Below are 24,465 nucleotides of genomic sequence, written 5' to 3' on the forward strand. Positions count from 1 at the left end.
GAGTGTCTCTCACCGCACATAGAGTAGGGCAATGCTGATTTTTTTACATACGATTTGGGCCTGCCCAAAGATGCAGCAATTTTGGCACGTTATCTGATTAAAATTGGAAGCTACTGAAATAACTAGGTTTTGCCTGGACTCCTGGGGCATGCCTGTTTGGTTTATACCCTCGTCCGAAGGTCAATAGACCTGTTATTAAACTGATTGACTTGACCTGTAAATTGTCAAAATGTAGTACTGCTATGGCATGGAAGACGGCAATGGGATCACAATATGAGAATTGGCTGGCTGACTTAAATATGTGGTCAATGGCAGAGACGAAGGTGTGGTATAGGAGTACACACAAAAGCCAGCAAGGGGCAAATGGTAATATAATGTCTTGGAACTCCTTTATACATTCAATGTTTGCTCCCTCAGATGATATGCCAGCTTGAGAGACTGCTGATGTAAGAGATGGAGAGAATGTACGCACTGGCGGGGGAGTTCCACCTGATATTATTTGAAAATGCAATGGGAACCGATGGAAAGGCGGATGGGATACTGACCTGGATGAGGTGAAAGTGCCACTGCTGGTGTGCAATGTAGCTAGGAGGTATGGGATATATGTGGGCAAGCTGTTCTTGGCTTGTATGTATGTATGTATGTATTTAGTTTTTATATAGCGCCGATAGCCCACAGGCATCAGGGCGCTTGTACATAAAACACTGCTCCTGCAAGACCAAAGACAGACAACACGTATGGGACGAACAAACGGTACAGCTAGCTAATAAGCGACACGAACTCTAACTAGGACCTGCGCCCACGGATTCTTATCTAAAGAGGTATGTCTTCAGCCTCTTCCTGAAGACTGGGAGACTGGCTTCGGACCTAAGTGATTCAGGGACGCTGTTCCACAGTTTGGGAGCCAGCACGAGAAAGGATCTACCCAACCCTGTTTTTAGCTTAAACTTGGGCACAAGCAGAAGACATTTTCCACCCGAGCGAAGGTTTCGTGTGGGGTTGTAGGGCCTTAAGTGTGTTCTCAAATAGGAAGGCGCTGAGCCATACAGGCATTTATGAACCAAGCAGAGGGCTTTGAACTTAATGCGCTCCTCTACCCTGAGCCAATGCAGCGCTATGTGCATTGTTTATGGGCTACTGGGGAAGGTGTATTTTCGAATGATGTAATGCTTGTTAACGAAGTTACTACTACCCTATATGCTAATAAACAAATGTATACAAAAAAAAGAGCTGGTAGCGAAAGGTTCTAGATATAGAAGCAATATGTTTGGTAAAGGAAAGAGAGGTGTCGAACGTGACTCCAAGATTGCGGCAGAAGCAGAAATCGACAATGACTGACAGATTGCTCCTGAGAGATAATTGCACTCTAGGTCTGTCATTTTGAAGCCAGACACTAGAACCCCCTTGGTCTTTGGAATAACTATAGGGGTTTGTTTTCTGATGTCAACTTATTTTAGTACTTGGTTATGTCTGTATGGCATTTATAAAGTACAAACCTAGCTGGGAAGCAACAGAGTGCTGTTACAAAGGAAGTGTTTTAATCATTTAAATAAACAAAGATAGCTCTGCCGTGTGAAGTATTGTCTGTACATTTTACTGTCATAGTTGGAGTTTGTAGAAAAATATTCCTCAGACTCCAAATAATATACACAAACAAAGATTAAGTGCACAGGATGTAGAAAGACTGCTTCTTTTTTGCAATGCAATGCATTATGGCCGGGTGGTCAACAGACCAGGAAACCAAAACCCAAAAGACCCTCGAACTACCCATTCTGGGCCTCAATAGTCCTAGTTGAAAACCACAAAAGTAGCATATGAATAAATTAGTAAATGAAACCTTTTCCTGTAAAAACACATCCCTCTCTCCCTACTGGCTCTGGCCAGGCTTACACCTAAACAATGACCTACACAATTCTACATTGTTGGTCGGCATATATAGCTGACATCAGGACAACCCCTTATTACATTTTAGAACAACTCCTAGCAAATTACCTTACTTGTCACGTCATCCTGAAAATATCACCATGTAGATAAACCAATCATAATTGGTAAGATCCAGCGACCTGTGCCAACATTTAATTGACACTTCTTTTATCCGCTCCCATGACTTCAGCTATTCACTCACCCAGATGGTTCCCATGTTTTGCTGTTCCTCATAATAGCACATTTCTGCAACTATCACATTGAAACAATGGCGTTGTATTCCGTGGGACCAACTTGGGACTGAAACTATTTATCCTGCAATTAAGGTCTTACGAAAAAAGATGTCTGCTAGTAGCCTGACAATAGCACATTTACTGGGATTTTCTGTATTACCAGTCTGTTATCTATGTGTACGTTTTGGGGCAGAAGACCGCCAGGGGGGGGGGGCAGTAGCGTTTCAGGCCTGCTTCAGTATTTTGGCAGTGTCTTGCTCCGCTTGCACTCTTGTTTTTCATTAGTGCAGGCCTCTAGGCGCATGACTCATTACTTTTCAATGTTTTCAGTTTTATTGTGGACAGTTCTATGGGAAAGGATGACAAATTCTGCTTCTTGAAACAATGAGGACATGACTAATGTTGGTACTGTTTTGCATCCTATCATGTACACTGACTGTGTGGCTTAGCTCTCTTTAAATGCAGAAAGACTTTCAGGCCTAATTTGAAGTGAACGTGGTGTTTAGCTAAATGGCACAAAATGGAATGGTGGCCACTGAAAGATGGCGCCACTTTTAAGGTGTCAGAAGAGTATTTCTAAGATCAGTTACTAATGTATTTTGCTGTTATATTTTCTGCTATGTATTTGGCAGCATAAACCTCACAAAGTGTTGGCCTAATGAAATCTAACTCTGTAATACCCAGGAAACTGTGACTTCATAAAGTTAAAACTTCAGACTAATGACATTTCTCTTCACTTTTTCCAGGTAACCCCACACCAACCATTACGTGGTCCAAACTGAGGGCTCCCTTACCCTGGCAGCACCAGGTGGTTAATAACACACTGATCATTCCTAAAGTCGCCCAGCAGGACTCTGGTCAGTATATCTGCAATGCTTCCAGTACGGCTGGATTTTCAGAAGCTTTCATCACCCTTGACGTGGAGAGTAAGTTCCTTTTATGATCCTCTGTGGTGTTCCAGAATAATTACTGTTGCCCGATTTGCACATCGACATTCTGAGACTTACACCCTAGTTTTCTTTTCACTGTTGGGTACTAGTTTGTAGACAGGCTTTACTCACATGCAGAAAATGTGGGCACAGCGAGTTTGGCATCGCAAAGTGAGGAGTAGCCATCCTGGCTCAGTCCCCCAAAATGCTCTTTGATGTTAAGCATCTCAGTACTTTGTGCATCAGGTACTCTAGTGTAATATGCGTGTGCAGAGCAGTTCTAGGTGTGTGGTATATGCCGGGAATATCCACCTCACTAAACCACCCCAGGGTTTTGGAAAAAAACAAACACTGACAATGTAAATGGCACTAATTTAGAGTAACTGCATTTAAATTAATTTAGTAGATCTCCAGAGAATGTTGCTATTAAGGACTGACCAAGAAAAGTATTTACCTCATACCTTTGTCCTCCAAGAGGAAACTGGCTTAAATGCCTGGGTGTCTTCCTCTGGCAGTGGTTGTATTATTTTCCCCACTGGGTCACATCCCCTACTACCCCGAGAGTTGTTCCATGCAGTCCTTTAGTCTGACAACTCTGTATTCATAATTCTCCAACTTGCTGTTGTCATTTTGAGAATAGATTTGCCACTGTGCATCTGTAAATGATCTCAGCGTTAATTTAAAAATCGGAACATATGTTCACGTCCACTCTCCCATGGCCATCTAATCATGTCTAAGTAGCTGACTGGGGATTGAAAGTATTTTCAGTGAAGGTACTCGTTGTTATTTCCTGGGTTCAGAAACTGTCATTATGTCTCACTCTGGGTATTCTCCATGCTAATCAGAATGTGGAGTCTAGCATGTCTTTTGTTTCCTGCCTTTAATTTGTTCTTCTTCTAGAGTCCTCAGGGACACGTATTCCTACCTAAAACACCCATTCACATATTCAACCTTTGAAAGAAAATGATGGATACATTTTCATGCTCAATAGTGATTCCTATTAAGTGCCTTTTCCAGTGAAAACATTGGTAGAAACAGTGAATTACTGATTGGCAGGTCATGATGTTTTGATGAGTGGTATGAATGTTTTGCAGGAAGTTTAACCAACATGGCTTTGCCTAATCTTTTGATTAAAAGCAGTTCTATTTTGCCAGGTCTTGTGTGTTATCTAAAGTTGTCCTTTATGTTAACTGCAGCACCCCCCTATGCCACCAGCCTGCCCGATGATGTGTCTGTGCGTGTAGGTGACCTGATCCAGCTGCAGTGTCTGGCCCACGGAACTCCACCGCTCCGTTTTCAGTGGAGTAAAGTCAATGCCACCCTCTCTGAAAAGGCCAGTGTGCGTGATGGTGTTCTCCATATTAACTTGGCCACAGCCGAAGATGCTGGCAGGTACCGCTGCCAAGTGACCAACAAAGTGGGCACAGGAGAGGCATTTGCAGACGTCAGAATACAGGGTAAGTACTGAATCGACAAAGGAAGGGGCATAGATGACACAATTGTGGATAGGCAGCCACTAGACAAGGACTGACACAAATTAATTTAAGCCATCCCTGCCGAGGTAACATTATTTTATGCATGTGTCTGGCATTGATTATATTGGCATAACATTCTTGTACCTACTCTCTAGCTTTTTTGGAAGTAGGGGAATTTTGTGGTTGTTTACATGGATGCTAGCGCACAATTGCCAGACTGCAAGTCATTATTTTTCTCCTCCATAATCTTAATTTGTATAAACTACCCACTGGAGTGGTTACACTAATTCTCAAAGCTGCAAATCGGCTCCAGATCTTCAAACAAAGTCTAGAAGACTGCCATTTTTCACAGCCCCAAAAAGGCATGATGATGATGTGGATTGTTTGTTGCTACCTAATTGGTAAGGCAGTTTTTGTACAACCCTCCGAGGTATCCAGAACCACTAACCCTTGTTGGTGGGTTCAGCAGGAGGCTAACACACCAGTGAAAAAGGGAAGACAAAGCTCCCTTAAAGGTAACATGACCAAGCGATAAGTCTTAACTCTCAACTGGGGGTAGTTGGCCAACTCCAAGGTACAATTAGTCCCCACACGTTTCCGTAGAAACATATATTGCACTGATATACTGAAAAATATATACATTATGTTACACATATAGATCTTAGTTCAAATAAGTATACACATAAAACACAGTATTAAAACATGCACAGTATATTTATAAACACAAAACGCAACCTTGCCTGGGAAAGCAGAGAATTTCCATCTATGGCAATTCTAGACCTCAGAGGGCAGGAAGGCCAAAGTATAAAATGGCCAAATAACTGGTGAAAATCTTGTGGCACGCCCAGTTTAGAGTAAATGCTACTCTTTATGGCATTATGTAGTAAAATGTAAGTGTGTACGAGTAAAAAATTTACCCGGTAGAAAAGTATTTGCTGTGACCAGTCCATCCGGGACACATTGTTTTTGTAACCACAAAGTTACAAAAGAAAGTTATATGGGTAAAACGTATCCTAACTACACTTCACTTTAAGGTGATGTGTACTGCTTTCAAAATACAAGCAACCCACTAAGGGAGACATAATCTTCCAGTACTGACAGTTTTAGGAACTATCAGTTTTGCCATAAGAGTGAGCTAAAAGGAAGGAAAGTAAAGCTGATGGATTTACCTACCTCCAAAAAGTCAGGTCAGAAAGCAAACAATAGTAAAAAGAAAGTGGTGGCCCATAGAATTCCATGGAAGGAAAGTAGCAACAACAAAAAAAGTTCCTAACAGTTATTTTATCACACAGGGAAAACAGTCCTAAATTCCCCCCATGTGAACATCAACACTCCTGATATCTCTGGCACATTATGGCACAGTATTTGAATAATCCAGATGCACACATTAGAATTAACAGTGCTAGATGGTGAAATAATTCTTAGACATATCCAAAGACCTCCAACAAATCGGGATACTGTGACGAATCCTATGATGTTCCTTCTCTCCGAGGGAGGAAAAACTTTCCATGAGGTCAAGGAGATGAGGCTGCTACCCGAAAGTCCCTCTATGGGTGGTACTCAGCGGGTAAATCTCCTGGAGAGGGAGGACATCCGGGGCCAATGCAGTATTCCCACCACTCATCCACCCCTTTCACACCTCCCTCCTTACCTTCCTCTAATCTTGACAGCCTCTCCATGTACTTATGTCAATCCTTCTAAACCTGTACTACTGGGACGAGGGAGTGCAGGGATGACTATGTTGGATTGCTAGACAAACTACTGTGACGAGGAAGAGGGGCAGAGCCATATGCAACACTCGGAGAACTGGGTGGAGCGTGGCCAAACCTCATGCGGCTTAAAGATGGAAGAGGGACTGACATTGCTGTCATTCCCTCCTCTGAGGCACTGCGAGCAGAGGTCCTTTCCTGCTTCAGGTCGAGCGGAGCCTGGAGCAGTGGACCGGGACACGATGAAAGTCCAGGCGTCCTTATCTGCTCTGGCGACAACAGAAGTGCTGGAACCGGACATGGCAGTGTACCCCAGCACAGGGGAATGTCTCATGGCAAAGCCGATCTGGTACCCACTATGCGGCTCCACAGAAGTGAAGGAGAGACATGTAACACAGCGTGAACACAGACTAGAGCGAAGGAGACACATCAGAATGCACAAAGAGACATGGGAAGGAGGCAGACGATCGGGAGACAGAGAGAAGGTATGGGGGCTACCTGGGGAACTCTGTCTTCAAAGAAGCCAATACGAAGAGGTCTGGGACCCGTGTGAGAAATCATTGTGAAGGGTGCGGGGACCCAAAGCCAAGTAATCAATACGAAGGTGTCTGGGACCTGTTTGATATAAACCATTGCAACGGTGTTTGGGGCCCAAAACAATCCATGGCTGGAGAGTACACCAGGGTTGCCGGCAGAACGGTTGTAAGCAAACCTAAACAAGGTCTGGGGAAGGAAGATCTTCTCCCAACCTCATTCGGCAGTCCCTAGCAAGGGAGTGCACCAGGGATGTCTGTTGAACTGCCAAGAAAGGTCAGGGGAATGGAGACCTTCCCCCAACCATATTGAACTGCAAAGAGAAGCCATAGAAAGGCCAGGGAAAGGGAGACATTCTCCCTATTTGGTTAACCACACACATCCAGAAGAAGAGTCATTCTTCTGGATCAAGAAGAGACAAATCTAGGTTAGTTTCGTTATAAGTGTAAGGGATAGAAGTAGGATGTTGATGCTGGACACTTTATTTTCAGATGTTCTGACATTTCCTTAGTGTTTTAATGAGGCAAGGAAATCCCTCTTAGAGTTAGGGATAGCTAGGTTTCCTTATCTCTTTGGTATAAATAAGTATTTTCCCAAAAGCATGGCACCTGTGTTTGTCTCCGCCTTCCACACCCTTACAGTACATTTTTAGAAAAGATGACCCGTGCAATACACGTCAGGGAAAGATAGTTACGCTGAAAAATTAGCTAGTGTACAAATGAATTTACAGTGAAATGGGGGAGCAAGACTTTAAAAGGAAAGCTCAACTCGGCACTGAAGTGGAGTTAGCTGGAGAACGCTGGAAGCCTGGCCAAGGCTTCTTGTAGGAGAAAATACCAACCGGGTTGTGTCTAAGCCACTGCATCCAGCGAGTATGGCCCGATGAGGGCTAAAAACAGTGGCACCGGCAGGAAACTCCACCAGCAGGTCAACAGAGCTGCTTCTTCAAAGTTCCATGCCGACAGAGCAAGAAGGAGGGAGCAAGGTGTTAGGCAGAAACCTGTGCAGTTCCCATAGGGACCACTGAAAAAGATTTAGGACTACAGGTGGTTGGCAGTAAACCCAATTGGTAGCAGTCTGTGCCACCCAGATTTACCTGGTAGCTGTGGCTGAGCAGTCAGACCTCTCTCAAGATGAGTTAGGCAGTATATAGAGTATACATGATAGGTACAGAGCTACAGTAGCACAAGCAAACACTGACCAGAGCTTTGGTGTAAAAAGTATATAATTATTTATTTAAAGACAGACTTGTAAATTACACTAGCACAAAAAGAGGTAAGTAACTTCAACACACAGTCACTATTATATATATACAACCCTAATTACTTATTAGACAAGTCTTAGTGAGAAACACCACTTATTTTCAGACAGAGGTGAGCGCTTAACATAAAATGGCACTCTAATAAGTTATAGAAAAAGGGAGGGAAAAGGCAAAGTTATGAAAGCACACAAATTTCAATACTTTTCAAAGAACCACAGTGAGGCAGGTTAGGCAAAGTCTACTGGAGAGCAAGGAAGTTCAAATGCCAAGCCCACTCTTAGAGAGAGCAAGCAAAATGTGTCCAGGATCACACAGTGGGGTTATGCCCAAAGAGTCTTTGTAAAGAGTTCACAGAAGATTGCGATCAAGTCAGGAAAAGTTAGTTAACAGGCCCCAGGCTAACCCAGGTTAGAAAGTCGAGGATTTACTGTCACCCCGAACGATCTGTCGCAAGGGAAGCCAGGCAGGACACAGTACCTGAAATGGGAAGAACGCTCCAGCGGGGGCAGTTGTTCCTGGCAGCGGATGCAAGTCGGTGTTTCGTCCAGAGGAAGAGGAGGTCTCGACGTGGAGGAAAGATGAAGGTCGTTGCACTACCAGGGAAGAAACCAGCCGCGGAGTTTCCCGGTTACAAGGTACTACCCTTTTCTTCGCGGTAGTGGTAAACCGTGGTATTCTGGTTGCCGGGGTGCTTGGCACGGGCAAGGCGGCTACGAGATGGTCCAGGAAGGCGAAAAGACGGGCAAACTGGTTATCCCCACCAGTCAAACGAAGAATACTCTCCGGATAGGAGATCTCCTCTGTCGTCGGGAAAAGTGGTGAGACGGTTCAGCAGGGCTCCACCGGTGGTGTCGTCATTGCAGGTCGGCTCGGTTTCTCCCTCCTCGGATTCTTTAGGTCCTGTGGCGACTTCTGAAGTTCCAGGCCCCAAAGCCCTGCTTTTATGCAGAAAACCCCCATTCATTCAGCCTAGCTGTCACTCAAACATGCTAAGTGGTGAGCCGGGCGGCTCAGCACTTGGGCCAATTACACAAGAGTGCGACTTGAGTTGCCGAGGCAACTCAGTCCAGGGTGCCTAAACCCCCTCCCACACCCCCTGTGGTACCCAGACAGAGGAGAAGCCCGCCAAAAAGTGGAGCAAAGGGATCGACTTGGGTTGGAGTCACAGAAGCGAACACAAACGCCATTTTGGAACCAAGTTTCGGCAAAAAATACCAACCGGGGAATTTATATTAATTTAATAAACCAGCGGTAGGTTCGAGGCTATTTTAAAAAGTGGTAGCCTCGAACAATGGGAAAATCCCATAGGAATATATTTGCAGTCGAATATAAAAAGTAGTATCCACTGCCACCAGCCAAAACTCTGTCAGGGGGGGGGGGACTGGACAGTGCCCCCTCGAACAACCGACCCCGGGGCAATCGAATTGCCCCGACCAGTGCGTCCACAATATGATGGTTTGTACTGGTTCTGTTCACAATTTAAGACTAGTAAAGCCAATGGTGACTTTACATGCCCTGGGAGACAGTAGTCAGTCCCAGGGTATGGAGTCTATGTAGCCAATTGAAATTGGTTTCTTATAGTTCCCATGCACATAAAAAATGAATTTAAATTGGTAACAAAACTATTATTAACACTCACAAAGTGAAGCCTACACTCCAGGTGAATTCAGCCCATAAGACGTTGGTAGGCAGCAGTGTTGAGATTAAGGCAACCATAGGGAAACAGGAGCAGGTATGAGAATAGCAGGCTGTGGTTAAACCAAAGAAACTGTGAAATAGTGCGAGTGATAACTGCAATTGCTTGCTCAGAGTTGCGATGATGGGAGGGAATTATGAAGGCATGTGTGACTATGAGGAGGATGCTTTGTGAAATGTGCATGATAATGGGGACACCATTTTCCTGTTGTGTTGGGTAGATCTAGAGAAAATTTAAAGCAAAGTACAATTGATGGAATACTTCAAAGTGCTCATAACTATCCTTCTTAGCTCCACTGGCAGTACGTGTGTCACCCTCAATTGACATAAAGGGTGTCGGCGGAACAGCAGAGTTTACATGTGCCGTAGCTGGAGACTCTCGGGCAAGGATCGAATGGTTCAAGGAAGGAGGACATCTTTTACCTGGACACAGTGTGCGGAATGGAGTGTTACGGTAAGGCAGGGGCAAAACACCAGATGGATAGGAAAATGAGGGATTGGAAGTTTGGTAGTTTTATCCTGGAAATAGTGGGTGTGGGAGCAGTATGGCTATGGGGCTGAGTTGTTCATGATTTACAAAGGTAACTTTTATATAGGTGAAATCCGATATGCAACTTTACTTATTTTACCCTTTGGGGATAGTAGTGTACAGGGAAGCGGTTGTTAAAATTGTTAGGGGCCCCTCCTGACATAAAGCCACATTTACAGAAACCAGTGCTCCTATAGTATGCACTCTTTTTGGAATCCAAATACCCTGTGAGGCCTCATTCACTTCAAATGTAAGCAGAGGTGTGTACTGTCTCAGAAACCCCTGATGGGCTTGCCCTTCGAATAATATACTCTAAGCGGGCACGCTTATCTCAGATCTTTGTCATGTTACATTGACCACAGCCCCTTGTCAAACCTTTCATGCCAGAGCAGGGAGCAAATTAAACAAGCCAGTAATATGTATTTGGTGTCAGTTTAAGGATGGGCATTAGTGGCAGTGTTCTATGGAATTAAAAGTATTCAGATGGTTATGTCCGCTTTTGGCTAGGTTTGTGGTCATGGGTTAAAATATATGTAGTTTGTAGACCATCTATTCCCCCATCCTTGGCAGCATTTAATATGGATTCCTCCATTAATTGCCTTTACTGTGTGGCTCATTGGTTCGTTAAATTATATTGGAGTCTACCAAGAGTTGTTATAATGGACTAAACGGCATGTTCTTGCTTGATGGTAAGCAAATTAGCTTCATCAACCCTTGAGAGGATGTCATAAGTGCGGATTTGAAATGTTTAAACCTCTGCCACCTGTCACCCTACAGTATCCCCAATCTGGATCGTGGGAGCGAAGGTGTCTACACATGCCGGGTAGCCAACTCTTTTGGACAAGCCCAAGACAGTGCCAAGCTGGTTATTCAAGGTAAGGCATGGGAGTGTATGATTTGTCAATTCCTCCTTTATGTGATGGTTGAGTGTTCGGAAAGATTGTCTCTTTGCTGCTTTCCTTCCATAGACATCTATGGGCCACCCTTTCTTTTTTGCTTTAGTTGCCCTCCTAATCTGACTTTTTGGAGGCAAGCAAAGCCTTCTGCTTGACTACTTTTCTTTTGGCTCATTCCTATTGGAAAACTGTTCCGTCCATAAGACTATCAGTACTGGGAGACTCTCTTAGTGAATTTCTTGTATTGTTACAAATGCACACATCACCCTAAAATGAAGAGCGGTTAAGATACCCTGTATCCTTATACCTTTTTCTATAGTGGCTTTTTGGCTACAGTTTCAATGTGCTTATGTTGGGCTGGTGGCAGTTGATATTTTCCTACTGCTTTTTATTCGTTTAACTCGTGCACTTTTGCATTTAGCGCAATGGGCTACTAAATGTGGCAAGCACCCTTAGATCGCTGTGCCACAAGATTTTTTCCAGTTCTTTGAATCCTATGCTTTTCTATTTTCTCACAAGAGTGAATGTAGATGTATTTTATTGTAAGTGTTCGACAATATTTGACTAGATTGTTTACTTTTAGTGTGTATTTTAAAAGCCTTATAAATCATTGTATGTTTTTGTACTTGTTAGGAAAGATTTCTTTTTTTTGCAAGTTTCCCTCCATAGTTTATATGGACCCACTTTCTTTTTGCTCTGTTCTAACTTTTTGAAGGGAACTAAAGCCTTCAGCTTCACTTGACTTTTGCTCATTTGTTATGGAGAAACTGACCCATCCTTCAGATTATCACTACTGGAAATCGTTTTCTCTTTCGAATTCTTGTACTTTCTAATATTGCACGCAGCACCTTACAGTGACAGTGCAATGGGGATACTTTTGCATCACACTAGCTTTCTACTCTTAGGATTTTTGGTTACTTTTATATGTGCCTGAAGACAAGCTGGTGATGGCAGGTAAACTCCTACAATTTGTGCATTATTTTTGTGCCCTAAAATGGCTGTCACAAGATATTTCTCTTGTTGTTTGGTCTTCTACCTGCCTTGCCACGCCAGGAAATATGATATGATATGGCATTTATAACGCGCCTATACACAAGTGTTTCAAGGCGCGATGAGGCAAGGGGGGGGCAAGGGAGGACAGACTGCGATCCTACTAGGCCAGGTGTCATTCAGATCGCGCAAGTGCATGGGAAGGGGGGGGGGGGGAAGGCGCACAGGGAAGGTAGAGGGGAAAGTGCAGTACATGGGAAAGTGGAATAAATAAGATTTTTAAAAAAAGACAAATAAACAGCCAGTTAGTGGCAAGTGCAAGGAAGTGCAGACATAAGTGCTGGTAGGGGGACTGAAGGGATACAGAAAAACAGTCCCCAAGTGCAGGGGTTGCCAGGGAGGCAGTGCAGGTGGGCAATTGACGGGGCCAGGGCCAGAGATCAGAAGAGGGTGGCCAGGTAACCAGTGCAATATCAGTCCGGAATTCAGCAAGGGAGGGGAGGACAGAAAGCAGAAGCAGCAAAGAGGAAGGTTTTGAGGTGTTTCCAGAACCGGAGATGGTTCTCCTCAAGTTTCAGGGAGGCAAGAAGGCTGTTCCAGAGGGAGGCCCCTGCCGAAAGAGTGATCTGCCACCAACTCGTTGCTTGGAGAAGCGACTGAACCGAAGTGTGTTGGAGGCAGATGAGCGAAGAGCTCGAGAAGGAAGATATTTAGGAAGAGAGAGTTGAAGGTATTGCGGCCCCAGACCCCAGAAGGCCTTGTGTACAATGCAGTGGGTTTTGAACTTAATCCTCACAGCCAGTGGGAGCCAGTGCAGAGATATCAGTCCTGGAGAGATACGATCCCTGGGCTTGAGGCCAAGGACAAGTCTCGCAGTCCTGTTCTGGATAAGTTGCAGAGGGCGGAGAGTGGAGGCAGGAAGATTTAGATAAAGGCTGTTACAGTAGTCCAGCTTAGAGAGGACCAGGGCTCTGGAGACAGTGAGCCTCTGGGGGAAGGAGTGGAAAGGAAGAAATACCTCTAAGGAGGTGCAGCTGGTAGTGTGACTTCTTAGAGACGTCAGAGATGTGAGGGGAGAAGGAGAGTGCAGAGTCGAAGATGACCCCAAGGTTTTTAGCCTTGCAAGTGGGAGTGGGAGGAGGGCCAAGAGAGGCCGGCCAGAGAGCTGCAGGGAATTCATGTACTTGCTGCTTTCAGATACTTGTGATGCCTTTGTGTGTATGTAGCACAGGAAGGGAGTTGGACCCTCTGGTCCCACTGCATATCCCTGGTGCCAGAGAGTCTGGGCAAGAGTAAAATCAGTAGTTGTCCCCGATTGGACAACTACTGGCTGTTTGAATGGTGCAGATATTTCATTGGTGGACTTTAACTCGATTCCAGGCTGAATTTTAGATAAGAGGAACACACGTGGATTTAAGCACCTCATACAGGGTCTACCTCTACCGCTACACTGTATTGACATCATATGTCTATAAGAGTTAAGGCTCCTGGACACTCCCTTCATTGAAGGATTTGTAACTACCATAATAAAGCATTGAAGGGGTTGAAAGGCAGACCATCGGCCGGGTTGGGTATTTTTGTGAGACACTCAACTGACCTAGAAGTAGTGGAAACTATATACCTAAACCCATTAATACAAATTCTCTCCATAAAAGGTGGAGACGGCGTTAAAATGAATCGTCATAAATATGTCGTATTCAACCTATACTGGAATCCAAGCTAATCCATCTGCTCTAATTTCGTGGACTCTGTCACAAATCAGATTGATGACATGCATGTAAAATATCAGGAATCCTGTTTTATCCTTTGTGGAGATTTAAACAGACTGTCTAGCACATGAGGAGGAGACAAAACAATTGGTCTCAATGGGAAACCCTAAAAAGATCTGATTAAACCACTGGCTAAAGGCAATGGACCTGAGACAATTGCATATGTTAAATGGTAGTACATAAGGAGACATTCCAGGTGCTAAAACTTGGAAAAACTGTGAAACTGAAGCGACCTTGGACTACTTTTTCGTCTCGGCCAACCTTTTAGATCAGGTAACAACTTTGAAAGTAATGACAACTCTGGCCAGTGACCAGGACCCAATCTTTCTTTCCTATGCCATATATAATCAAAGTGTGGTGAAAATTTTGCCACATCCAATAGAAGTGGGCCCAACTCTTACACAGATCCGGATGGACCCCAGAGATCCAAAATTGCTTCCTGAGAAACTTTACATCTGGATTGAAAAGCAAAAAACTAGCACAAATTGCATACAAGTGCTAGATGATCAGAAAATGCCCAGGAGGAAAAGTGCAGAGGACCACCCTATCGTGAAACACTGCGCTGATTATCTACTGCTTGAACAAAAAAGCGAATTATGAGTATGGATGTGAAAGAGCATCGGCTCGCCCCTTTGATAGTGAGGAGCCTCTTAATTAAGAGAGGGAAGCAAATGTACCGAAATTGGGTCAAAGCCCATAAACATGAGATGTTTCAAAAGGACTTGGAGAAAATGATGCAGGCATTGGGAACAAAGAACAACCAAAATATTTGGCAACTCCTGAACAAACCTCTGTGCCATGAATCGTTTGTCAAATGTCAACTCCCGAACAGACATGGGCTCAACATTTTACAACTTTATATAACACCCAAGCTGAAAAATGGTGTGTACAACCTCTGCTTACCACCAGCTCCTCATGGAATCTTGACATTGATGCTGAAGAAATTTTGACCATCATAAAAAAAGAGAGCACATCCAGAGTCCCGGGCCTTGGCTGTTTACTAACCCTTTTCTAGCTCACAAGCCATTTCAAAGAATTGCCTCACAGGGTCACGTACTGAACTCCTGGAAAAAAGTATCATCATACCTATATTCAAAAAAGGAGAACGTACGAACCCCATCAACTAAAGGCCAATAGCATTGTTAGATGTCCTGGGCAATATCTTTGCGTCAGTACTTCTAAAACGTCTTACAGAATGGGCCAACAGAATTGGAGCCTTGGATAAGGGACAAACCGGCTTTGTTAAAGGTGTGGGGTGTAGTTTGGACTTATTTTGGCACAATTTATTGAAGTTGAAAACTCTGCGAGAGGACCTCACTATCTATATGGCATACATTGATCTTGAAAGTGCTTTTGACATCATCAATAGAGAACGCTAATGGTTAAAGATGACAGTAGCCCGATGTCCACCAGAGCTATTAAATGCAACCAAAGTCTTGTATACCGGCCCCTCGATGCACATCAGATTAAACCAACAAGGCCTCCTGTCTAAATTCATCATAACCACAATGGGCCTTAAGCAAGGTTGCCCTCGCGCAGCATTTCTGTTTTATTTTTTAATTGCAGACATCAGACATATTATGGATCCCGCACCCTCCAGTTCACCTAAAATAAACAACCAAATGATTGGTTGGTTGTTTTATGCTGATGATTGTTGGTCTTAGAACACCTTGAGATCTCCAACAAAAATTGACAACTGTTCAGAAATACCTGGATTGAAACGGACTGCGCATCAAGTACTAATTCTAGAAAAAAAAAGTACTCGGAAAAGTAAAAATCTCGTCTGGTTCTTGAATAACCTCCGCTTGCAGCCAGTGCCTTCAATCAAGTACCTAGGCATAATAATTAGTGCACATGCAAAGGAAGTTCCATGGCACGATCATCTAGCCAGAAAAGTCATCCAATTATCGGCTCAAGCTAATCTTATAGGGCACAAATACGATAAATGTTCACTCATCCCGATTGTACGCTTTTATAATCAGAAAGCTGTCTCCACCTTGACATACGGTGCAAAGGCATGTCTTAGTCTTCTTTGGGACACATGGAATCAACTGGAAGGAAAATTCTGGCGTTCAGTACTACAACTGCCGAACGCAGTTCCATTAGCCGTCATCCGCCATGAGATTGGCCTCCTCCCTTTTTGTACGCAAGAGTTAAATGGAGCACGCTACAACTCTTCAATAAAATCAGTCCATCTTGCCCTCCTCAATTCTCCATCTTAACATCTAAATCTGGAAGTTATATGGATTGGCCATTCGAGATTTGGTCCTAAACATGTCTTCAGGTTCTGACCGATCTCAGTACCTCGAAAGAGACGCTGGCTAAAAACCCATGCTATGTAAAGAAAATGGTGTGGACTCAGGACTGTCAAGAGACGGAAACAAAAAGAGGCTTCTCGAAGATGCACACAGAAACAAAGTTCTTGTTAGGCGCTTACAACCACACTCCAGCCTACCTGACAAGGTTTCCAAGTGTCAAACATCGACAAATGTTCATGAGATTCCCGTTGAACATTCTCCACAACAATACTACTCTTCATAGATATGGCTTAAGTCCACATTCAAAATGCAGACTTTGCGACGCGAAGGAGGAGTCACTTAAACATTTGGTTCTGTTTAGCCCAAAATTGGGAAGTCTAAGAACCTTGTGCTTAATCACCTAGTGGCATTGTTTGGTCTAAATGCTGAAGCTTGGTCGGAGGCCCTTTATGCAGGGAAGGGAGCTGGTTGGTCATATGCATTAACTAAATTCTTGGAAACTGTTTTAGACAAACTATTGAATGTTTAAATGTATTATGATCTATCATGTCATGATGTATTATGGTAAACATTTTATGAAAACTGTAAACCAATAAATAAAAAGGACTGCTGCAGCCATTTCTTCAGATCGGCATTAGGGCCAAGAATCTCTCGTAGAGAAACAGCCAACTGATGATTCAAAGACAACTCCTGAAGAGGCCTGGCATCCCTTATACTTCTAGTATGGTGAAGCCCTGTGGGACTACCTGATCTCCGAAGACTCCGAGCGGTGCTTCAGCCCTTGGACTAGTGGGAACAACTAGCCTTGACACCTTTTCGAGGATCCAGCCGTCCTGAGCCTTTGGAAGTGTCCCTGGAACACCTGGTGGACTGATCAGCTCTCTCATGGGCTGCCTCCCCAGAACCGTCGCCGTTCTGCAGCTGCCCCTGGAACTTTGATAGTCGCCAGCTTGTGCCACAAGTAGTCTTCCCTCTGAATTTCAGCATCCCAGCTTTAAGGGATCCTGGCCTGGCAAATCTTCTTTGATCACGACTAGGACGCCTGTTGTCACCTGTGTGCTGAGACAGTCACTGGCACTCTCCTTCCCCCGTGCTGTGAAGTGTCCTGCAGAGGCCTGCACTAGTAGTTCTTGCATTTTTTCATTGCCTGGGGTTGCATCTTGCAGCTGTATCTGACCGGAAGAATCCAACTCCTCAACACCTCTCACTGTAATCAATGGTGGGAAATTCAACCTCCAGCTACTCCCAGACGATCCACAACGTCATCTGGAAAAATCAGAGTTGGGGGAGGGCAATGGGGCGGAGGGGAGTGTTAAGTAAACACGAGCGTATCTGTCCTCCATAGGATAACATTGGCAACAAGCCTCTTTGTCTCTTAAATCTTCCATTACACTTCCTTTTGGTCGTCAAACCTGGGAAGTAACTCCTGAAATACAAAAGAACGTTTACTTACCTTGGTAAAATTGAGTATTTTCATTCATCCACCAACACAAGTGAATTATAACGTGCCTTCAGAGACTCCTTTCTGGGTAAAAACATTGTGGCTCTTGTGACATTTGGGCACAAGGTCCCATTCTTCTTAGGGTTTAGACTGCTTAAGTTAAGGAATTAATTTGTGACTTGTTTCCATCGTTATTGCATGTATGTGCTTGCTGAATAAGTGACTTAATGAATTTATAAACCTATGGTGAGTGTATATATTTGTTTCTTAGAGTATTCTGTTTCACATCACCTGTTTCATTTTTCAGTGTGTGTAGCAATCCTAGAAAAAATAACTGTACTTTTACTGTAAAACATGTAATTATTGTGTGGACTTATTGAGGGCCCCTGACCCCACTCACACTCTGAGGATAGCCTGGACTGCTCTCCATTACTACCTTGATTGGGTTTTGGCTAACCTCTGACGGTCCCTTTTCACTATAACTAGGGTGGTCTCCTATAATCTGTCCACCAGGCCAGATTTGAAAAACCAATCTTAATGGTATTTACCTGTCTAACTGGAATTATTGGTGTTCTGTATTGACCCATTGCAGCCCTAGATAACTCTTGCACCCCTCCTGAGACTTAGCCTTGCCGCTCTGCTACCTTACCTTGATTGGGTTTGACTAGTCCCCAGTGTCTTCCTGTTCAGCATAATAGGTTGGGCTCCCAGAATCCACACCAGGGTTGATTTTGGAAATCCACCTCAACAGTGGGGACCATGTATATCTTCATAGATAACCTCATTCTAGAACAAAGGGAGCAGACTGACTGGGATGTATTGAAGTAAAGAGAAAAAAAATGTTACTTGAAATAAACACATCTGTGACTGGGCATACCAATATTTTACAAGAATGTGTTGAAAATGGTAGTGCTGTAGGCATCTTAAACTCCCAAGTTTTTTTTTTCCTTTGCCATTTAGTGTAGCCTAAAATCTACTAGGACTGTATTTGTTATACATTACTGCCAGTTGCAGTAGTATTTTCCCTTAACTGGTGTGTAATATTGCACGTAGTATGGATTTCACAATTAAAGCAGTCGCATTACCCCTTTCCCGATATAAGATGCTATTTTGACAGCCCCTTCAGTGATGATCTGGTTCGTTGCATTATGTTTTGTGGCAGAACACAAACACCCCTGCTCTAGATGAAAATTACAAGTGAGCTCCTCAATGCTTCAGTATTATTGGCAAGTCAAGTCAGCAGTGCAAACCATAGCAGACCTAGCCTCTTTCTTCAGTCCTTGCATGAACACCTACTGATACAGTGGAGAAATAGTTGGTAGTAGTTTTTCCTTTGTTTTATATCCTGTGAACTACCTAGCAAGAAGCCTACGTTAGCAACTGAGAAGCGTATGGTTTCCTGTTGAAGACAAATAATTCAATTCCTATTGAAGACAAATTAAACAGACTTGTAAAGAATGGAGGGGATTTGGGTTCTGTGCATGTAAATTATGAATGACTCCCTTCAAGTTGGTAAGAAAGTTTGACTAACCTTGTGAATTCCTTCTATCCCTCTCTTCTGTAGCTCTGCCAAAGGTGATGATCAATGTGCGGACCTCTGTGCAGACTGTGCTGGTGGGTAATGCCGTGGAGTTTGAGTGCTTGGCATTTGGAGACCCCAAGCCCAGTGTCACCTGGAGTAAGGTGGGCAGTCACATTCCTTCAGATGTGGTCCTCCAGGGAGGAATGCTGAAGATTGAGGAGGTGAAGCAGTCGGACGCCGGACAGTACCGCTGCACTGCCACAAATGATGTTGGTACTGTGCATTCACATGTCATCCTTCATGTGCAATGTGAGTGTACCAAATACATGGGGTCACTTTCTCGTTTAGTTCTGAGGCTTCTACATAGTCCCTTCCTTCTGAAAAAATGCAATACTATACACTTGACTTGGCAAACTATGCATTTTTCCATCATGTGCAAACTGGATTCAAAAAATGTTAGGTATCAGTTAGCAGTGTGCTTTAGGAGAGTCTGAAATGGGGAAGTATAAAAAAGTGAATTCCCCATCTGTGCACATTAACCACTATCTGTGCACCATCCTTGCACAGTGGAGGGGTTGGGTGGGGCTGATATTATGAGATTTCAAATCAATGATCGAAGGAATAATAATTTGGCTTTTATATACCGCTTGCTGGCAATGATTTTGTTGAATTATGGGAGCACTGTAAATAAGAGGTTACTATGACCCCCACTTAGGCTTTGTTAGCAATGCCAACATTCGGAACCACTGAAATGCAGGTTACATATGGATCTTAGCAGGAAGTGCCTATAAGGGGAGTTTTCCCAACGTCCTCTGTAAGGTAGGACTTCACAAAATTATCCCAGTGGTTTGTAGATCCCCAACTCTTAGTATCAGTCTGTACTACTGCTGGAACCTTGGTAGAGGGGCAGAGCAGTAAGGCTTATGATAAGAGGAAGATGTGAGCTGTAGGTAAGTACACTTAACCTAGTTAGTAATGCACATCAAAGAAACCCTTACACATACACGTATATTAAAATATAGATTTATTATATTTACACAAGATTCACTTTAAAATACTTGGAATACTTATGAATACTTTTCAAAGGCTCTGCTTAGTTTATAGTTACTCGCGGTTACATTTGTTACAGCTTTTGACAGTAATGGCAGTTCTGTCGTATTGTCGGTAATAATGCACACTCTCGAATCTTAGCAGAAATACGGTGAAGACATTTACTCTGCATACACATATAAGATAGCGACTTTTGGGAAGCAAAATAGTTTGTTAATGTTATACTAAGAAGGCTTAAGGTCCTAGAGGAAGTTGCTTCACACATCAAGTCTTTTAAGTTTCAAAACAACCCTAGCTAAAGGCAGTTCACAGAGGGCTTAAAGTCTTGACAAGCAGCAGAATACGAAAAGGTTCCTGTGGATACTTTTAAGTCTCTAGTCTTTACGATATATCAAGATTAAACCAATGTCAGAGACCCTGTTAAGGGCTTGCTAAAGGGACACAAGCAGCAGCTTGAGGCAGAGGTAAGAGGGGGTACCCTGGACACCTCTATGTGCACTCCAATGCTCTGGAGCCACTTCACGGATCAATGTGAGCAATACCTTTCTCCCCTCAGCACCTTAGGTTTGAAGAAAGGATCGTAGCTGGGTTCTCCTCGATGTTGCAACACTGGACCCGACCTCTGGATTCTTTAGTCTGATGACAAAAGGCAGCACAATGGACGGGATCTCTCAACAGCAGTCTCTCGGGAGGACCTCTGGCACGGCTTTCAGCAACTTCTCTGGTCAGTCTGAGGTTCTGGCGCCTTTTCTGCAGCACCAACACTGGACGTGATTCACCCGATCAATTGTCTTCGCTTCTTACAGTACCACACTCTGCTGAGGGTCCCTGGACGAGTTGGATCGGGTCCTTGGAGTCTCCTTGAGGGCTCAGCAAAGACTTGGGACGAATTCAGCCTCACCGCGATGATGTGCTCAGAATCGGCAACAGGTCTCATGGTATTGGGGTTTTGCAGCTCTGGAAACTCACAGGACCTCTGGGGATGGCTCAATCAAAGTTCGTCTTGGGACGGGTTGTTCCCACCAGTCAAAGGGAAGGAGTCATCCCCTTAGGAGTTCCTCTGTTGCAAGGAAAATAGTGTCAGGACAGCAGTGGTCGCATTACAGTGTTGCAAAGGGTCTGCAGGTGTCTCAGGTCATCTTTTTCGGTTACTTCAGTTTCCATTGGTCGACTTAACTTTCACCTCAGGACCCTCACCTTTTTATACAGGTCCACCACACACTCCTCTGCAGTCTCTCTCGGCAATTTACAGAAAGGGGTGGGTGGCTGTCCAATCAGGACAGCCAGACCCCCAGTGGGAGCTGGTTCCATGCAGGCACTCAAGCAGCCAAAGGGCAGGGTGGTGAAAACCTCCTCCCCCATTTCCTGCCTGCCCAGATACACTGGAGCCTAAACTGGGACACCCAAGGGTTCCCGCCAAAGGCAAAACACACACACAGGCCTTCCCCTCCCAGGACGGTAGAAGAAGAGCTGACAAAGAACAACCATGCTAGTAATGGCGAAAAAAGAAAGGAGCGACCAAGTTAATTCTTGTGACCTTAGTGTGCCTAACCGGGTCTATGGACATAGCCTGCAGCACATTACACGATAGTTGGTAGAATACGTCCACAGCCGCCAGCCATAGCTAGAAGATTGTCTATGTGACATAAGAGTCACAGGAGCAGAGAGAAGCGGGATACAAAATATCCCCTTAGCACCCCACAGAAGGTGGTGTGTGGCAATATCTCAGGCTATACAGTTTTAGGAGAGATACTAAGTATCCCTCATCCTTAAGAACTGTAGTTACTGTAGGATTTAGAAAATAATCTCAAAGGAGGACCCAAAGGGTACCCAGCAACACTGCCCATAAGGAGCTGTGTGCTGCAATAGTAAAATGCATATACCTTAAAAGGGGGTATGGAGGAAAGTAGACTCCATAGGACAGTTAAACTCAAAGAACAGAGTTCCAAAAGACAGAGTCCATAAGAACGAAGGAGTGGAAAAAAGGCTCCACTCATTCAGGATTAAAGAAAAAGGTCCAGAAGTTCAGCAACAAGTGCTGGGGGTCTCCCAGGAGAGGGGATGAAGCATACAAATTATAAATCTCTGTAAAGGTGCCTAACCCATTTCAACTAGTATTACCACTTTGGCAATCTTCCTGGTGTAGGCAATTTACATAGATGCACCTCGGCTAGAAGCAAACTTATTTTTGAAAGGCGGTATCTTAGGCCTCATCAAAATCTAATTCAGTGAGTTATTAAATTGAGGATGATTTTTAACATCAATTTCTCACTTTCCCTGGATAAAAAACGGCACCACTCTCTTGAACACTTCAAATATCCCAATTTTATTTGTATTAAATCATTTAACATTAAATCAAGCCATTGAATCAATAAAGCATTCAGTCAAGACATTTTTGCAACTGAATGTTTCATCGAAACAGTGTTACATATCCAAGTTAAATAATTCTAGAAGTACATCAGATTACCCTGCAAGTTCTGACCAAAAATTCACAAAACCTTTCACACTTCATTCAACAAAATGCATATCATCTTGATCACTAATGTGTTGACAATAACTAATACTGATCTTCACCCTTTCAATCTGCCCCTTGAATTTAAATCCTTGTATGGCTTTGACTGATCTTGCATAACACATATATAGCAATGACATTTGGAATAATAAAAGGTAATCAGTAATGACCAGAAAAAACATTGAACAGTAATAATAAACAATTAGTGACAGTTCTTCGTATGCACACATTGCTGCCTACCATATAACAAATAGAATTGAGTCTCTGAGAGATTACATAGTGCGTGCTGACATTTCTTGTGAGATATTTGTGTGTGGAATGAGCACTATACATATACACTTTGACTGCAATAGTGAAATACGCATTTAAACATAGAATGGAACAACATTGGGTCTGTAACTTGGAGGGCCCGGAGGATGGCTCAGGAACAACGCATTTGTCTTGGAAGCAAGACAACGCAGTGCAACACTGGTTCTAATCCCGATCCCGCGCTTAGAGACTGGTCACAGTTATTAGTGCATTATAAAAGACAAATTAAAATGTTCCCAGACCTCTGTAAACACATTTTCCTGTTCATTGGTTCAATAAATTTCACTTTCCTAAGTGGCTGTTTTGCCCATTTGCCTTCAGCGTTGGGTACTGAAGGCCTTTTACACATTCTAAGAATATTAACCTTGTCTGGCATTATAGCACTTGTTAACCGTCTGGTTTCATGTTTAGTAAGGTCTGCACAATTCAGGAAATTGTGAAGAGCAAGTTTTTCCCTTTCAATTACTATAACATTTAAACATTCTGGGATTATCTGCCAAGCGTGTGACCAAACGAGCGGCTCCGTAGCATGTGTAATAGATCATCCAGGTTTTTCACAACTCTGTGTCTGTTTAGAACAATGCTAGGCCTTACATAACTTGGCTGGGGTCCAGTACTAGTTGTGAAGGAGGTTAAACTGTATGCATTTCAATATGGCAATCATAAACACAACAATGCTGTATTTATAAAAGCACTTCTCTACTCTCTGCGTCTCACTAATGAAGCAAAATCCGCTGCTGTAATAAAAGCTTCCAGCAGGTGGCTTTTGTTTCATTAGTGCAGCAAGGGCAGAGATTAACTCTTTCACAAAATGGACGCTTCCGAGTGCTTGATTTTAAAGGGGTTTAAGCCGTATTTGTGAAACATTTTACATAGGAACTTTAATTTAAAAGATGTTTATAATTTATTTTGCATTATCGCCCATCTTTTAAGCCCATGAAATATTTGAGCGCACTATTCCTTTAAGTTATTCTTCTGCTGACATGGAAACACTAATGTGCTGGGGAGTGATCTCTTGTTTTACTCCATATGGTGTTTCTTAATGCGTAATGCTCGGGTGTAAGCTGGGTAGAAGTTAGATGTTAAACGAACTGAAATGCGAGCAGTTGCAGGTGTATGGTTAAATACGACTACAAGGAATCTGAGCTCTGGGTTCTAATTTGATATTGCAATACTAATCCCGATGAGGTGGTAGTTCATTGGCTTCTATCTCATCAAAAAACATCTCCAAACTCTGCATAGCATTCTGGCAGGATTCCAATGGCTGCTCCAATTATATGCATTGAACAACCTTCTTCCATTAACCCAGTCACAACTTTGGTGGAAACTCTTGGATCTTCCAACTGCTAATTCTTCCTCAAACAGAATTCTTTACAAAAAGAGGAAGGAAATTCTGCCATGCGTCTTCCCCAATCTATTCTTGGATTGTG

At 43.5% G+C, this 24,465-nt stretch overlaps 1 protein-coding gene across 7 annotated transcripts in view; it reads left to right on the forward strand.

Annotated features, from left to right (window-relative positions):
* Window positions 1-24,465, forward strand: part of HSPG2 (heparan sulfate proteoglycan 2) — a 1,237,996-nt gene that overhangs the window by 1,015,442 nt on the left and 198,089 nt on the right. For all 7 annotated transcript variants that reach the window (XM_069610942.1, XM_069610946.1, XM_069610944.1 and 4 more), the window contains 5 exons: window positions 2,903-3,082; window positions 4,282-4,542; window positions 10,051-10,213; window positions 11,066-11,163; window positions 19,207-19,473. In XM_069610942.1, coding sequence (XP_069467043.1) covers window positions 2,903-3,082; window positions 4,282-4,542; window positions 10,051-10,213; window positions 11,066-11,163; window positions 19,207-19,473 — 969 coding nt within the window. The remainder of the gene's footprint in view (window positions 1-2,902; window positions 3,083-4,281; window positions 4,543-10,050; window positions 10,214-11,065; window positions 11,164-19,206; window positions 19,474-24,465) is intronic.

Source organism: Ambystoma mexicanum, chromosome 8 (assembly GCF_040938575.1).
Source record: "Ambystoma mexicanum isolate Mex_15411 chromosome 8, UKY_AmexF1_1, whole genome shotgun sequence".
In the NCBI taxonomy this organism is placed as follows: domain Eukaryota; kingdom Metazoa; phylum Chordata; class Amphibia; order Caudata; family Ambystomatidae; genus Ambystoma; species Ambystoma mexicanum.